This window comes from Scylla paramamosain, chromosome 6, assembly GCF_035594125.1.
Source record: "Scylla paramamosain isolate STU-SP2022 chromosome 6, ASM3559412v1, whole genome shotgun sequence".
Lineage (NCBI taxonomy): Eukaryota > Metazoa > Arthropoda > Malacostraca > Decapoda > Portunidae > Scylla > Scylla paramamosain.
Genome location: NC_087156.1, coordinates 28,196,997 through 28,213,132, shown reverse-complemented (window position 1 = coordinate 28,213,132; position 16,136 = coordinate 28,196,997). Strand labels below are relative to the sequence as shown.

The following is a 16,136-nucleotide window of genomic DNA, read 5'->3' as shown; positions in this document are numbered from 1 at the left end:
CAGATGTTGCAAGATGATTCAATAAGTTTCTGATATTTTTTATTGATCAAAGACTTTTAGCAAACTGTAAGACATCTTTGGGATGATTTCAGGCACAAAAATAAAGAGCAAGAGTTTCAGGAGATGGAAGACCAAGGAGCAGTTTGTTGGCTGCCTCTATGCTGAACAGTACAAGAGCAATCAAAATCAAAGCTAACATCAGAAATTTACCAATAACCTCCCAATCGCATCAAACTAGCAGTAGTTAGGTTAGCTTGTTAGTCTGATTTGTCTTGTTGCTAAGGATGATGCATTAAGAGTTACTCCAGAGTATTACTGAATCTTATAAATGTGAAGAATTTTATATAAATTTATATACATCATTAATAGCTCTTTTTCAATGGGAGCAAATTAAAAATTTTTAATGCACATGTAGTGCTTTTCTCACCTAAACTGTAGTCAGATCAGCCCAATAAGCACCACTCAGGTCACTAACAGGTCTCATCTAGTCAATCTTTGTCTCCCAACCACTAAGCCATGGAGAGTTCAACTCTTCTAAATTTGTAAATAAGTATTCCTTTAGGAATGCTACACATTGCATGAAAGGAAGTACCTGTCATTTCTTCTTCACCTGTGTTGGCATGGCCTGTCAGTTGCTACTTTTTCCTAAGGAGTTTTAGAATATGGTAACTACATAACTTCCACTAAGTAACATCATTTTGTGAGCAAATGCATCATGATATCTTCAATATTATGATTTACAAATAAAGATATTTGTAAGGCCAATCAAATCAGTTACAGAGTAATAACAATAATGGACATGCTATAACTTAAGAGTTAGCATAAATATTTTGTTACATTTACACTGTTTTCTCTATTTGTTTTTCTTTGCTTACTAAAAAAAGAAATGCCTTCCACATGAACCTTAAATTTCTAGACAGAAATCTACCTATGAAAACTGGAAAAAGATGAACTATGGTCACCAGGACAAGCCAGTCAACCACAAGACCAAGAATTAAGAAAGGGTTCATTGATGAGCTAAAGGACTAAGGACAAAGAGGTAAATGTTATGGAAACTACAGTTCACCATATGATTCTGTATCTAAACAACTCACTTATGCTGTACTTCCCCTTACAGTCCACTCTAAGATAATGATTTAACAACTAACAAAATTTCAACAAAATGTAAAAGAAGTTAAATAATTACCTGGGTAGCATTTATTTCCGGAGTTAGTCCAGGTAAGGATGAATTGGAATATGCCTCATCTATGGAGGTGTTGGAGTCATCGCCATTCAAACTCGCCTGTAACAGAAATTCCCTTGTCATCATCTGTCATCATTTCTATACCAAACCAGAAACTAAAAATTTAAACAACTTAAAAAACCTAGATACATGATCCCTGAAAATTTAAAATTTTATCTATCATATAAACTTGCTAAGTTACATTGGATCTACAATACATAGAATACATATAACACAACACAACAATACTGTAATAATTAGGCAGTACATTTTAAAGGAAGCATTTGTGATTTTAGAAGTATATTTATGAAACTGATGATTTATTTTTCATTTAGGATATAGGCTATAGTATGAAGTATCAAGTAGAGAAGCTTATTTTAGTGAAAAAAAAAAAAAAATAGATCAGGGAAAATCTAAATTCTCCATTGTGTTGTGACATCACTGACTCACATGCCACTCTCCATGGTATACTAATGAAACAGATACATTAATGAAATTAATATTATAAATTATTTTTCCTTTCAAATTTTGTCACCTAACATCCTCTCTTCCTGTAGAGCAGGTCCTATTGAGCAGTCTATACAGTAAGAGATGCCAGTGCTCACCCAGCTTTTCTTAGGCAAAGGCATGTCACACCAGATTTCTCACAATAAATTTTCATATATGACAACAAAAAAACTTTACTGGAGCCTAAAGAAAGTGATCTGAAGACGTGCTGCAAGATGCAATCATCATGATCTGAATCAATGTCAAGAGAAACATGTCTCATTAGCTCCAGAAATGTTCCTGTGCATCCTTATCCCAGACCTTGAAAGCCACCACCACAACATTAAGCCACCACCACAACCACAACTGACCATCACCAATACCAGGAATATCATATGTTGACTCACCAGCTTACCCACATCCCTAGATAACACTAGGTAACATCTATCTCTCTGACACATTCCCTCTGAATGCACCTGCGAGGGGTGGCAATAGCAGAAGAATCTCCATCTCTCCCAATCCAAATCCAACATCCTTCTTGGTTATTCAAGTGCAAGGCCTCTATAAAAACTTCTTTCATATATGTACTTTTTTACCTTATCCTTACATCTTCCAAGTGGCCTTCTTTTCCTATTTGAACTTTCAATTTCACTTACATATACTTTTTTTATAAACTCTTCAGTCTTAACCATCTCAATATAGCCATACTATCCCATCATATTTTTTCACTCATTCCACCATTCATAATTCATAATATTAGCACAGGCATTCACATGTCTCATACACACTTTCATTGCTCCCATCTTGTCATTCCACACATTACTCTTAGATAGTTCGTTTCCACAGCACACACTCCTGACTGTTGTGGCCCATTCCACATCCATACATTTATGCTAGCAAAAGAATATTCTTTAACCTTCTAGTGACAGGTGATGCAGTGGTGCATGGCTAAGGGCATCATACAATTTTCTGCCTTAAATCAAACTGAGGTACGGGGGAAAATGTTTTGAACATGATCTGGCAACACTTACAAAGCTGCTCCTTAATACTCTTCCCTCTGTCAATACATACACAGTAAGGATGATCAATGGGGATGATTTGCCCACATCCCATTGAAAGGCTTAGTGTAAATATAAGCTAATTTCATTCACTTCTAAGTTGTTCAACATGGAACTTTTTGAGGGACATCAAGAAAAAAAAAAAAACACTGAGATGCCAGTTCCCAAATAGGGTCTGAAGCGGTAGTCAAAAATTGAAGGATAAGTGTCTTGAAACCCCCACTTGAAAGAGTTCATCATAAGGTGGAAATACAGAAGCAGGCAGGAACTATTCAAGCATTGCGGAAAAATATTCCTTTTGAGTAGATGTTGCAAGACAAGATAGAGCTCTGGACATGTGAGCTATACCCAGTGCTGTATCCAGCATAATAAACCCTTGCAGGATGGGAGTTCATGTATTGTTATTCTATCTCTACTCTAGGCTAAACTAAAACACCACTGATTCAGACAATAATGTATTGCAATGGAGGATAGGCACTTTTATGGTATTTCTTTCATAATTCCAGGTTAAGTAATAGAGGAAATATGACTAAGAATAGGTAATTGTTTTCAAAAACCCTGTTCTAAGATGAGGATCCTGTACCACTCACCCACTGTTTAAGGGTTAAACCTTTCTACACATCCATAAACCCATGTCTCAATTTTGTTATTCTTGTAAGTAATAGTATGACACACTTATTTTTCACAATCCTTTCTTTTAGTTCTCCATCCATCTTACCATGTTTATCTAGCACTGTTTCTTGATAGTTCAACTTATTCACTTCCTCTATTCTTTCTCCCCAAAAGTAAGAAAATTCCTCTACTCATTCAATGGATCTATCCTTATGTCAGTCCCTTTTTTTTTCTGTCCTTACATCTTCTCATACATGATAAAAATTCAAATACTCCATTTCTTCCTCTAACCCCTCCACATCTCCAATACATCTAAATGCCATATACACAATATAAAATGCACTAAGTTACAGTTACTAAAGCACCAATATTCTATAAAAAAGCTTCTTTTGAAACTTTTTACTTTTTACATTTCCAAAGGGAATTCTTTAAGCATATACAATGAGCCAAAATAAAATTTCAAACATGAAGTAAAACAAAATCTTTCAGTTATTATTACCAAATACACTAAAATAAGAAAAAATAGAACAAATATGGCACCTGAGGTAGATCAGAGTCAATTTTAGGTTTCTTTGTAGGCTCTGGACTCTCTCTGCTTGGGGAGTCTGGTGCTATGGGATCTGATTTCCTCTTCTGTCCTATGTGACGTGGCTGATTCTCTGCCTTAGGTTTATATTTTTCTAGGTCTTCCAAAGATAGGTAGTTTGTTAGCTGTTTCCGCTTGACGTATTTGCAATTTACTTCCATTCCATCCTTGTAAGCCTTGTTGTAGGTGCTCTGTTTGTACACTGTAATAAAACAAGAATATTAATACATTAAAAATTAAATCAGACTGTTATTCTGTGCAAATATGTATTCTCATAATACATATATTAAAATAAGTGTCTTCCATTTCCTGTGCATTTATATTAAGAAAAAGTACTACCACACTAATTTCATCATAGATCTTTCCATGACTACATTTACTTTCCTCACTTCCAAAACATGTGTGAACCTACTCAAAAGTTCAAGTCTTAATCTTTTCCCATGAAGTAACTTCCATAAAATCACACCAAACTGGAATTTGTAACCTTTCAGAATCAGGCATAGTAATGCTCCCTGCCTGTTTATATATTAACCATGCATGCATCTGCACTGTTTTAATGCCATGAAATACAGTGTATATTTTTCAGGCTCTGCACTGAACTCAGCTGATAAGGGATATGAAAAATAAGATGGATAGATTTGAAAGATTCCTAGCCTCAGTCTTCAGGAGATAGAAGCACTTCCATATCAATCTCTTTAATTCATTCGGTCCTTCCTTCCCCCAACACAATTATTACCACCACTTTTTAGCTAGGTAACTGCACTCATAGCTGTGCTCTTGGCATCCAGCTGATTTGTTGAGTTTGTAACAAACATTTGGCACTCATTTATTGACAGTGTTGGAAAGCAGACAGCTTCATACATCCTTTTCTGGGCCAATCCACAACATATGTTTCCAGATCTTCCTAGCATATATAAGAATATACATAAGAACATAAGAAATAAGGGAAGCTGCAAGAAGCCACCAGGCTTGCACGTGGCAGTCCCTGTATGAATCATACCTACCTATTTCCACCTATCATCCCCATCCATAAATCTGTCTAATCTTCTCTTACAGTTCCCTAATGACTTAAAACTAATAACTTGATTACTAAGTCTGTTCCATTCATCTACCACTCTATTTGAGAACCAATTTCTTCCTATCTCTTTTTTAAACCTAAATAATTTTTCAAGCTTGAACCCATTATTTCTTGTTCTATCCTGGTTACTGATAAAAAGAATGTGATGAATGTCCAGGTAATGAGTGGGATGTTTGATGGCTCAGATCACTAGTTAGAGGAAAATGAGATAGGAGTATGGTTGGGGTAATGAAAGATAGTACTGGTAAGTGAAAGACTGGGCAGGAAGGTGCTGCTGCTGTGGTAGACGGTCACTGTTCTTCTCCTAAATCTATTAACAGTGGTGTTCCTCAGGGTTCTATCCTGTCACCCACTCTCTTCTTATTATTCATTAATGATCTTCTAAACCAAACTTCTTGTCCTATCCACTCCTACGCTGATGATGCCACCCTGCACTTTTCCACGTCCTTTCATTGACGTCCAACCCTTCAGGAGGTAAACATTTCATGCAGGGAAGCCACAGAATGCTTGACTTCTGATCTTTCTAAAATTTCTGATTGGGGCAGAGCAAACTTGGTATTGTTCAATGCCTCAAAAACTCAATTCCTCCAACTATCAACTCAACACAACCTTCCAGACAACTATCCCCTCTTCTTCAATGACACTCAACTGTCCCCCTCTTCTACACTGAACATTCTCGGTCAGTCTTATACTTATAATCTGAACTGGAAACTTCACATCTCATCTCTAGCTAAAACAGTTTCTATGAAGTTAGGCGTTCTGAGACGTCTCCGCCAGTTTTTTCAACCCCCCCCCGCTGCTAACTCTGTACAAGGGCCTTATCTGTCCATGTAAGGAGTATGCTTCACATGTCTGGGGGGGTTCCACTCATACTGCTCTTCTAGACAGGGTGGAATCAAAAGCTTTTCGTCTCATCAACTCCTCTCCTCTAACTGACTGTCTTCAGCCTCTCTTTCACCGCTGCAATGTTGCATATCTAGCTGTCTTGTACCGCTATTTTCATGCTAACTAATCTTCTGATCTTGCTAATTGCATGCCTCCCCTCCTTCCGTGGCCTCGCTGCACAAGACTTTCTTCTTTCTCTCACCCCTATTCTGTCCACCTCTCTAACGCAAGAGTTAACCAGTATTCTCAATCATTCATCCCTTTCTCTGGTAAACTCTGGAACTCCCTGCCTGCTTCTGTATTTCCACCTTCCTATGACTTGAATTCCTTCAAGAGCGAGGTTTCAAGACACTTATTCATCAATTTTTGACCACTGCTTTGACCCCTTTATGGGACTGGCATTTCAGTGGGCATATTTTTTTATTGGATTTTTGTTGTCCTTGGCCAGTGTCCTTCCTACATAAAAAAAATAAAATAAAATAAATAAAAATAAATAAATAAAAAGGAATATGAGAGAAAAGGTATGTGAAAAACTGAGAGTGAATATGGCAGGAATCAGGGGAGGAGTCAAGGGTAAGGGCATTTAATGTATTCTATGGTATACTGACTGCAGTAGCACCAGAGGTGTTGGCATGGAGAAAGCCTGGGGGTGGGAATATGGAAAGTGAATGATGGGCAGCTGAGATTAAAGAGACCATAAAGGAATGGAGGAAAGCAAATGAGGAAATACTGAGAGAGAGAGAGAGAGAGAGAGAGAGAGAGAGAGAGAGAGAGAGAGAGAGAGAGAGAGAGAGAGAGAGAGAGAGAGAGAGAGAGAGAGAGAGAGAGAGAGAGAGAGAGAGAGAGAGAGAGAGAGAGAGAGAGAGAGAGAGAGAGAGAGAGAGAGAGAGAGAGGGAGGGAGGGAGGGAGGGGGAGAGAGAGAGAGAGAGAGAGAGAGAGAGAGAGAGAGAGAGAGAGAGAGAGAGAGAGAGAGAGAGAGAGAGAGAGAGAGAGAGAGAGAGAGAGAGAGAGAGAGAGAGAGAGAGAGAGAGAGAGAGAGAGAGATCAAATAAAAATGAGAATAGAGTTTATGTCTTTTACTAAGAAAATGACAAAACTGATGAGAAAGTGAATGGAGAGTAGATGAGTTTGGCAGGAAGCAGTGTGAAAAGTTAATTGAAAATAAGAAGTTATTTCAGAAAATAAGAGAACTGGGATATAAGCATGGGAATATGAGATTGAAGAGAGGATGGAGTTCTTATTGAGAAGATGGAAGATGTTGGAAAAAGGCCTTTTGATTCATTAATGCAAGAGAGAACAACAGGGGAAATAATGGTATCTACTGCATATATGTAAACAAGCAAAGAATAAGTGTTTCTGCAGAAAAAATTGGTAGAGAGTAGGTAAAGTGATAGCTTGGCTATGCATGAATGCTTCCACTATGAGCTCATAAATGGTCCATTTCATACCCTGAAGCATAAATAAGACAAAAAATATAATTTTTAAATAAAAAAAAAGTACATATCTAGCCTAACTTCTTACTGCAACAAAAATAGCTTTCCACCCCAATTAAAACTCCAAGTGTTTCTTGTACATTATTAATAGAACTGACTGATATTGCTCATTTGTTTGTGCACCTTGTTCTTGATGCACAATGTGCAGAAAGAGAATGATCTGTACAGATATGCAGATAAACTGACAAAATTAGGTAAATTGTTAACTACCTCACCTAATTCCATTTTCATCATTTGCATTTAAAAAAAAATATAATTATTGCTGCAAAGTCTCAAAAGTATTCTCTCAAAGCAGGCAACCATACTATACTTGCATAGAATTTACCCATTCTCTCTCTCTCTCTCTCTCTCTCTCTCTCTCTCTCTCTCTCTCTCTCTCTCTCTCTCTCTCTCTCTCTCTCTCCCTCTCTAAAGTCATACAGAGATGATCTTGAAGAACCATCATAAATATCCCCAGTCTCCTATTTCACATGTCTGGAGGAAGAAAAGGAGAAAAGAAAGAAATACCTTACAGTATATTACCAACATCTCAAGCTACCATGCTCTTGTTACTTTCCTACCCGACTCAACTATGACATAGTACACTTCTTTTAGATTACATTCCACTACATCCAATAAACGAAATATGGACAACTGCATTAACTATAATATAAGTAAGCAGATTAATAGTTTTACTGTAACAAAAACGAAATCATCAAAACAAAACTACCAATTCCTGTGACAGTTGTATATATTTTTAGGGGAGGAAAATGAATTTGAATAATTCTTCCTTATAATAAATGATAGCACATTTCTTGACAAGAATGTTATGCCATTCTTAGACATTTTTTGATAAAAAAAGCTTCAGTATGATTACTTAACACTATAACCATGTATAATAACAATACCAAGATAATAATAATAAAAAAATATCCCATAATTTCACATAAAAAATAAAGATTACTCCCAAAGGATATATTCTTCATATTTACATGAATGGCAAAAACATTCCTCTCAGTTTTCTATCAAAGTTTGATATACAGCTCCACAATGCATGCATTACAAAATTTCTTAGAAATTTCCTCACAAACCATAGTTTCTACCCACACAGTATACACTGAAGATATAAAAATACTAATCTTTCTTAAAAGACTGCATTAAAGTTCTGATATAAAACCTTTAAAATAACTTACCTACTTCGACAAAAATATTTATATCATTGGTTAAGTCAATGTTCACATTTTCTGATTTGTTAAAATCTACTCCCAAGAACCAAGAAGAATGGGGTTTTCCCAAGTATTCTTCCACCCGACAGCTAAAAGTTGCAGGGTTGATGTGAACTGTCTTTATTGCTGTGTTGTGCTCCAGGCTTAAGATCAAGTGCCTAATTTTGGACTCAACTAGACCATACCACTCAAGGTGGTCTTCTGGTGTGCGAGCTACAGCAATCACCACCAAGTAATGTCTGAAAAAAAGAGAAAGGATTACATGAATTAAACTACTAGTCACTATTAACTGAATCAAAATACTTTACCCAATCCTACTTCCAACTCAAATTTTGCCCTTAGAAACTCAAAAGTTTGAGTTCTGATTAATCCACTTTAATGTCTGTATCACATGGAATAATAATGTCAATTTGTGTCCAAGCAGTGTAAATTATGAAATGTGTTATCAAATGCCTGCCTCATGGAAGAATTCTCTTGTTATTCTTTTTTGGTTTCATTTGAAGAGTTGCTCACATTTTAGATAAGAGACAAAAATAATAGATTGTCCATTAGCATTATACTAATGCTAATTTTTAGTTCACTTATACTGACAATTTAGTTACTGTTAATAATGGAAAAAGACAAATTCGTGGAATTACATTACAGCCATACAAAAATGTCCTTTTTTTCAGCTTTCACTTTGTTAGATCTTTAACAGCCTTTCTGGTTATGCATGTACCTAGGAGAACTGACTTAATTCTGCCAGCTGTCACTGGCCATCTTGCAGGAAGGAAGTGACTATTGGAGGAGAGGGGCCTCTATCTAGTCCTGGAGGTGACAGCTTTTGTTTGAGCAGTCTCAATAAATGTCTATGGCATAATTTATCAATATATCTCTCTGACACTTCACTCCATCAAGAAATGTCCTTCTCCAGTTACATTCCTTAGAGAAGTATAGATTAAGAGGGAATATGAAACCAGTCTTAAAATGATATAACAAGGATGGCACAAACAAAATCCTTAAGATCATTAATCAAGATAGGACAAGAAATAGTAAGTTCAAGTTTGATACAGATTTGAAAAAAAACAGATAGAAATTAGCTTTTTCTCAAATAGAGTAGTAGGTGAATGAATAGACTCGGTAATTCACTTACTACTGTTGAGTTATTATGGAGCTTTGAAAAAAGATAAGGTGAATTCAAGGATTGGGGATGATAGGTAGAAATAGGTAGGTGTGTTTTATACAAAGGCTGCCACATGTAGACCCAATGACTTCCCTTATTTTTTTTAAGCTCTTATGTTCACAAACATATGAGTAGCCTACAAACAAAATGCATATTGGTGGAGTGCTGAGATAGTATAGAAGCCAATACCAATGTGCTACATCATCATTCATAAACATATGTGATGGCCAAAATCTGCAAGCACCCTTTGCACCTATGGCACTGCTATGTCACATTATAAGCACCTATGCAATGCAACTTATAATGAGTTTCAAAAAATTTTCCACTTGTTAAACTAGTTTTTGTATATTTTTTTTTCCATTATCTTTGCATTATTTAGAATTTTGAGCACATAAAACAATACAAAAAAATCAGCCAGCATAACAGACTGATCCAGAATCAAAATGGCTGGCATTGCACAGGTTAAGATGTGTTTTATGGTCTGAGTGAATAGTTTTTCTGGTGGTGGTAGTGGTACAATACCATACTGGCAAAAAAGCTATCACATATACATCAACTCCTAATTCAAGGAGCTAATTAGCTTTTTTGTAAACACATTTATGATAAAATGAGTCCTCACTAACACTGTTTGGTAGTAAGTGAAGGCTTCCATGTGCAGACAACTTCCATGAAAAAATGTGTTTTTTTTTTTTTTATTCAAAGTTTGTGTACCTATATCAGGAGAATAGTTTCATACTCAGACAAAGGAACAGGATGGAAGAACTATTAACTTGATGGAGATGAAATACATATTATTTATGTTTATTGCATTTCCTTTTCTTACTCTTCTTTCTAGATTAGCTCAAAATATTCCTCAAAATGCCTTAAAATATCCTCCCTATGTGCTATTCTGGTTGTAGGTTTCTTTATCACTCCCAGGTTTTTTTTTGTTTTTGTGACTATTATTTATTCATTTCTTATTGTAAGTTCTCTATTTTCATCCTTTCCCATTTCCTTTAAATGACATACACACAGAATTTCACTTCTCATTTCTTGTTCCACTTGTAGATCTTATTCACTATCATTATGGATTACTCCTTTCAACAATTTTGCATTACCAGCAAAGATAGTTGTACAGTTTTTACTTGTTCTGCCATATCATGATATAAATCAAGAAGAGTATCAGATTCAACACCAATACACTTCCTTTCTTCTCCATTCTCATTTTTCATCTTTAACCTCTGATCTCATTATTCTTCCTTTCTGATAGCTTTCCATCCAGGTTTCTACCTCTTCAGATGAGTTCTACATTTTCTAATTTCCAATGCTGCCTCTCTTGAGCAGCCATATTAAGTACCTTCTTCAAACTAAAATGCACAAAATCTATCCATCCATCTACCTATTTTTTTTTACATGTCATTACTGAATGAAAGGTTTGTCAGTTTTGCTTTTGTTTTCTTTTATGAAGCAGGGATACTAGCCTAGGGCAACAAAAGTTATGAAAAAGAAAAAGGCACACTAAAGGTGCTAGTCCTTTTGGAGTATTAAAAAAAAGAAAAAAAGGAGCATCAAAATTTCAGCAGTCTTGAAACCTGCCACTTGAAACCAATCAAGTCAAGGGTAGGAAGAAATACAGAAGCAGGCAGGGAGTTCTAGAGTTGACCAGTAAAGGGAATGAATAACTGCAAATACTAGTTAACTTTTGCACTTAAAGAGTTGGATAGAATAGAGATGAGAAAGTAGAAAGCCTTGTGCCATATGGCCACAAGAAGCATGCAGTTAGCAAGTTCAGAAGAGCAGATAGTGCAAAAGAAACAATTAAAGATACCAAGAGATGCAACATTATGGCAAACAGAGAGAAGCTGAAGACAGTCAAAGAAGAGTTGAAGAGATGAAATGCTTTTGATTCCACTCTGTCCAGAACAGTATGAGCATACTCCATACATGGGCAGATGAGGCCCTGTACAGAGTTAGCTGCTGGGAGATGAGGAACACCAGCAGAATGCCTAAGTTTATGGAAGCTATTTTTGACAAGAGATGAGATGTGAAGTTTCAAATTTAGATTTCTAGCAAAGGATGAACTGAAGATGTTAAATGTTGAAGAGGGGAACAATTGAGTGTCACTGAAAAAAAAAAAATTATTTGGAAGGTTGTGCTGAGTTGAGGAGGATTTTGGTTTTTGAGGCATTGAACAACACCAAGTTTGCTTTACCCCAATCAGAAATTTTAGAAAGATAAGGAGGCAAGTGTTCTGTGGCTTTCTGGCTTGTACAGTTTTATTCCTGATGGGTTAAGGAAAAGATGTGGGCAGAAATGTATAAAGTGCATGAGTTTCAAGAGATGGAAGCATAGGTACCATTTGTGGGGTGAGTTAAACCAAGGTCTGGGAGGTTTCAGGCAAGAGAAAGATTGAGAAATATGTCTCCATACCAGACACAATCGCTTCCATTATGCATTCTGCACAAAAAGATGGATCTTTAACACAAAAGTAGTTGTCATTCCATGGAAAATCTATATAATACCTCCTCAGGTCCCTCCAATTAGCACAGGGAAAATGCCAGATGCAAATCTGCTTTGGAAGATCGTGAGGAACAATTGGGGGAATAGAACAAGATATAGATTTGCAGTTCTAAATGGATGAGCCAAATGGATCAGACACAGTGACAGAATAAGCAAAAGGATCAGAGGTTAGAAAAAGATCACGAATGTAGTGCATATTCCTAACCTCTAATCCTTCTGCTTATTCAGTTACTCTGTCTTCTTTGTTGGACTCCTCTGTTCACAACCTCATATACACATGATATTTTTCTCCAAAGTCCACTGTTTATCCATTATTATTTCTTCATTTCTCAAGTATTCTGCCCACTGTTTTATCAATTACTTTTCCCATAAATTTTACATACTATGTTAGTCACAGATCTTGGTCTATAATTCAGAGACTCCTCCTTCTTTTTATGTTTATAGATCAGTGCAACAGTATTTTGTGGTTTACAAGACACTGCATCTTGAAAGATGCACACTGATTTTAGAAGGGGTAAATAAATAAATAAATAAAGAAAGAAAGAAAGAAAGAAAGAAAGAAAGAAAGAAAGAAAGAAAGAAAAATTAAATAAAGAAAAATAAATAAATAAAAAACATCAAAACTTCTGCCCGATATATGTAGTCATTATCTTCATTCAACATTGTTCATCAGCCATTATTTTCATTAAAGCTCATTTAAAGACATTTAAATGATTATAAATCAAAATAATGCTAAAATATAAAATTAACATGGTCTGTTAGACTGTTATCTTGATGAAGATACAAGATGGCTGTTATCCAGCTACATACAGCAAAAATTACAGACAAGAGGTAATTTGCCCTCATCCTGATGCAAGGTTGTGTAAACATAACCAGATTCATCAACATTTTAGGAACTTTTAGGGCACAGTGGAGTAGTATTTCTTTGGAGATGTGGGGAGAACAGTGAGAGCAGATGGAGAAGAGAAGATGGAGTTGCAGGCTCATGAGCTGTAACCAGTGCTATATCTAGCCTAAGAAACACACATTGGCCACAACATTTACAATGTGGGAGTTAATATATTGTTATTCTATCTCAACTTTTGCCAAGCTAACACACAAACATCTTGGATGGCAGATGATATAGGCTGTCTGTTTCATGGCTCTAGCTCATATCAGTGGTATATGATCCCCAAACTACCAAACCATCTGAAGTGTTTTTGTCAGTGAGCACCAAACAGCTGAGATAGTGATATACCACAACAATGAAATAAATACCTTGAATGTATTACCAGTAATACAATTTATACTTTAATACAGTGGAACCTTGGTTACCGAATGCCTCCGTTTTTCAACAAATCAATTTTTTTACAAAATTTTGAACTCATAATTGATTTGGTTGCCATACCATAATTTGGTTCTTGAATAAAGTTACTTGATTTCAGATACTAAAAGACAAAGCAAAATCTGCCACTAATCTATAGTTTCTATATTTTCTTTATTTTTATGTATTTGAAGAAGGGACAGTGGGTAAGACAGTAATTAATCTTTGAAATAATTTCAGTGTGATCCCAATGAAGAGCCTCAATGTAAACGAACAGTTTTCGGCACTCAGGAATAATCCCAAGCCACCTGTGGTGGCTCTCTTGATCAGTACTACACCAGTACCTTTTCTCAGCAGCAAGATGTCAAAGTGTCTTGATCACCCTCAGTTTGACAGTAAGTGGGTCACTCCTCTTTGTGTCACTCTGTAAGGTTTCCCACACTAGATCAGTGACAAAGAGAATACCTACATGGTCTAAACAATATCTTCTGATGAGTTCTGTCACTAAGTTCATTCAATACACTCTTTCTGGATAAATAATTTGAGCAGATATGGAGCAGCCATCTTGGCCGTGGGAGCATCTGTCATAAGCCGCCAAGACAGGGTGGATGGGTGTCTGGGATCAGATTAATCCATTTTAGATTGATTCCTATGGGGAAAACAGTTTCGGTTTCCAAATATTTCGGATTTCGAACAGCATTCAGGAACAAATTCATTTTGAGAATTGAGGTTCTGCTGTATACTCAAACATGGTTCTGCTGTATACTCAAAAATATTTCTCTTATGGTATTCAAAATGGTTGTGACAGGTAAGTACTGAGATATCATATAAGAGGCTGAATTGAATACCTACCTAAGCTAACCTCCTACTATGTGTCTTCAAAGACGCATGGATATTTTTCAGGATATTTTCTGGGGAAAAAAACAATGTGTCTTATAAGCCATAACATATATCCACCTTCTTCCACTCTTTTGGTAACTTTCTAGTTTTACTATGCATAAAATTATCATATTAGCCTTTTGTTTTTGTTTTTTTTGTTTTTTTCTAAGAAATTCAAAAATCACTTTGAATCTAATAAAGCCTTATTACCAAATGAGAGGTTGGGTAGCGAATGCAGAATAGCTAGTGGTATGTGGCTAAGGAGGTTTGGGATATCTTTGTTGAGCAAAAGTCCACAGAGTAGAAAAACTGTTATTAATGATACTCATGGTTATGTATAATACTAAAAAGAAAAAGGTGACATTGTTATGATGATGCTGAATAAGATGCTGGATACAAAGTGTAGAAATGCTGATACAGGGGCTGCACCTGTAGTCTCCACTGTGTTGTATCATGATTATGCCAGTTAACCAATGGTCTGCTGGTAAGGAAATGTAAATGTGAAATATCACAATAAATTGCTGTCTTCATAACTAGACTAATATATAGGTTACATCACCTGATCCTCAGGTGTTTACTAACAATACCTGATATCAGTTTTACAGCATAACAATGCCAATTTTTTTCCCCAGCAATCACTTCTACGAATATTTATAAATAATTTCCTCTTTGAGGAGATTTGTAGAGAAAAATTAACCTTAAGAAAGCAGGACAGGAGGAAACTTTCTTCTTGCAAAAGACTAAAAAGCTAACTTTTTATTTACAATTTTTAACTATGCACACAAATTAACAAAGCTACTCTGAGTCTGTTACCTAAGAGTATTCATTTTTACTTTAAATATTGCATAAAGTTCAAACACATGGCAGAAAAGCAAGAAATGTATATCTACATGTGTGTTTACATATGACATTTAACTATTTGTTGCCCTGCATAACATCATCATCTGAATTTAAGCTTAACCATCCACTAAATTATCTTTTTCTCAAAGATTATATTTATCAAATGGCACAAATTAATTCATCCAAAAAATTAATGTGTTACTCATGATCTTACTGTACTTTTATTTCAGAATATGAATGGCATAACAAATGAGCTCCTAGAATCAATTGTGTACTTTAAGTATAGTGTAATTGTCCCTTGACATCTGCATGGTTTTAAATATCTAAGGATAGTCAATAGATAATAGCAAATTAAAGATTTGAATATCAGTGAGTTTCCTTATGAGCCTTTTGTAGCCAGTCAAAATGCTCACAGCTTACCTTCTCACAGTAAACTCAGTAGTGTCTACATTTTGTTTACTCAAAGTGATGAGTGAATTTGTGTTACTGGTAGTGCCTCTGCTCTATGCAGACATATGTATGCATGCAAGGCAGGTAGGTGAATGTGTCTGCACCGCCACCATCACCAATGCCATCCTCTTACAGAGCACTGGTAACTTGCCTCAATCAACTCACTCCACTTGCAGCAATTCATAATTACTGAATCAGCTAAGTCTCCAGGGTTAATATGGCTAAGCAGTGAAACAGGAAAATATCACCAAAAGTTTCAAACCCTTACTGTTACTTTGTTTACAATGATGTGGAGGTGACGGTGACTCACTGCTGTCGCCGCCTGCCACAATAGCCACTCACTTAGACAGCAAAACACATCTTAAATGACCATATTC

General features: G+C 35.9%; 1 protein-coding gene across 10 annotated transcripts in view; it reads right to left on the bottom strand.

Annotated features, from left to right (window-relative positions):
- LOC135101564 (poly(A) polymerase type 3-like) overlaps window positions 1–16,136 on the bottom strand; it is a 76,465-nt gene that overhangs the window by 33,771 nt on the left and 26,558 nt on the right. For all 10 annotated transcript variants that reach the window (XR_010269303.1, XR_010269302.1, XM_064005682.1 and 7 more), the window contains exons 8-10: window positions 8,594–8,865; window positions 3,919–4,166; window positions 1,187–1,282 (exon numbers count right to left, since the gene is read on the bottom strand). Coding sequence is in view for 8 of the 10 variants with exons in the window: in XM_064005682.1 (XP_063861752.1) it covers window positions 1,187–1,282; window positions 3,919–4,166; window positions 8,594–8,865 (616 nt within the window). In the remaining 2 variants the exon portion in view is untranslated. The remainder of the gene's footprint in view (window positions 1–1,186; window positions 1,283–3,918; window positions 4,167–8,593; window positions 8,866–16,136) is intronic.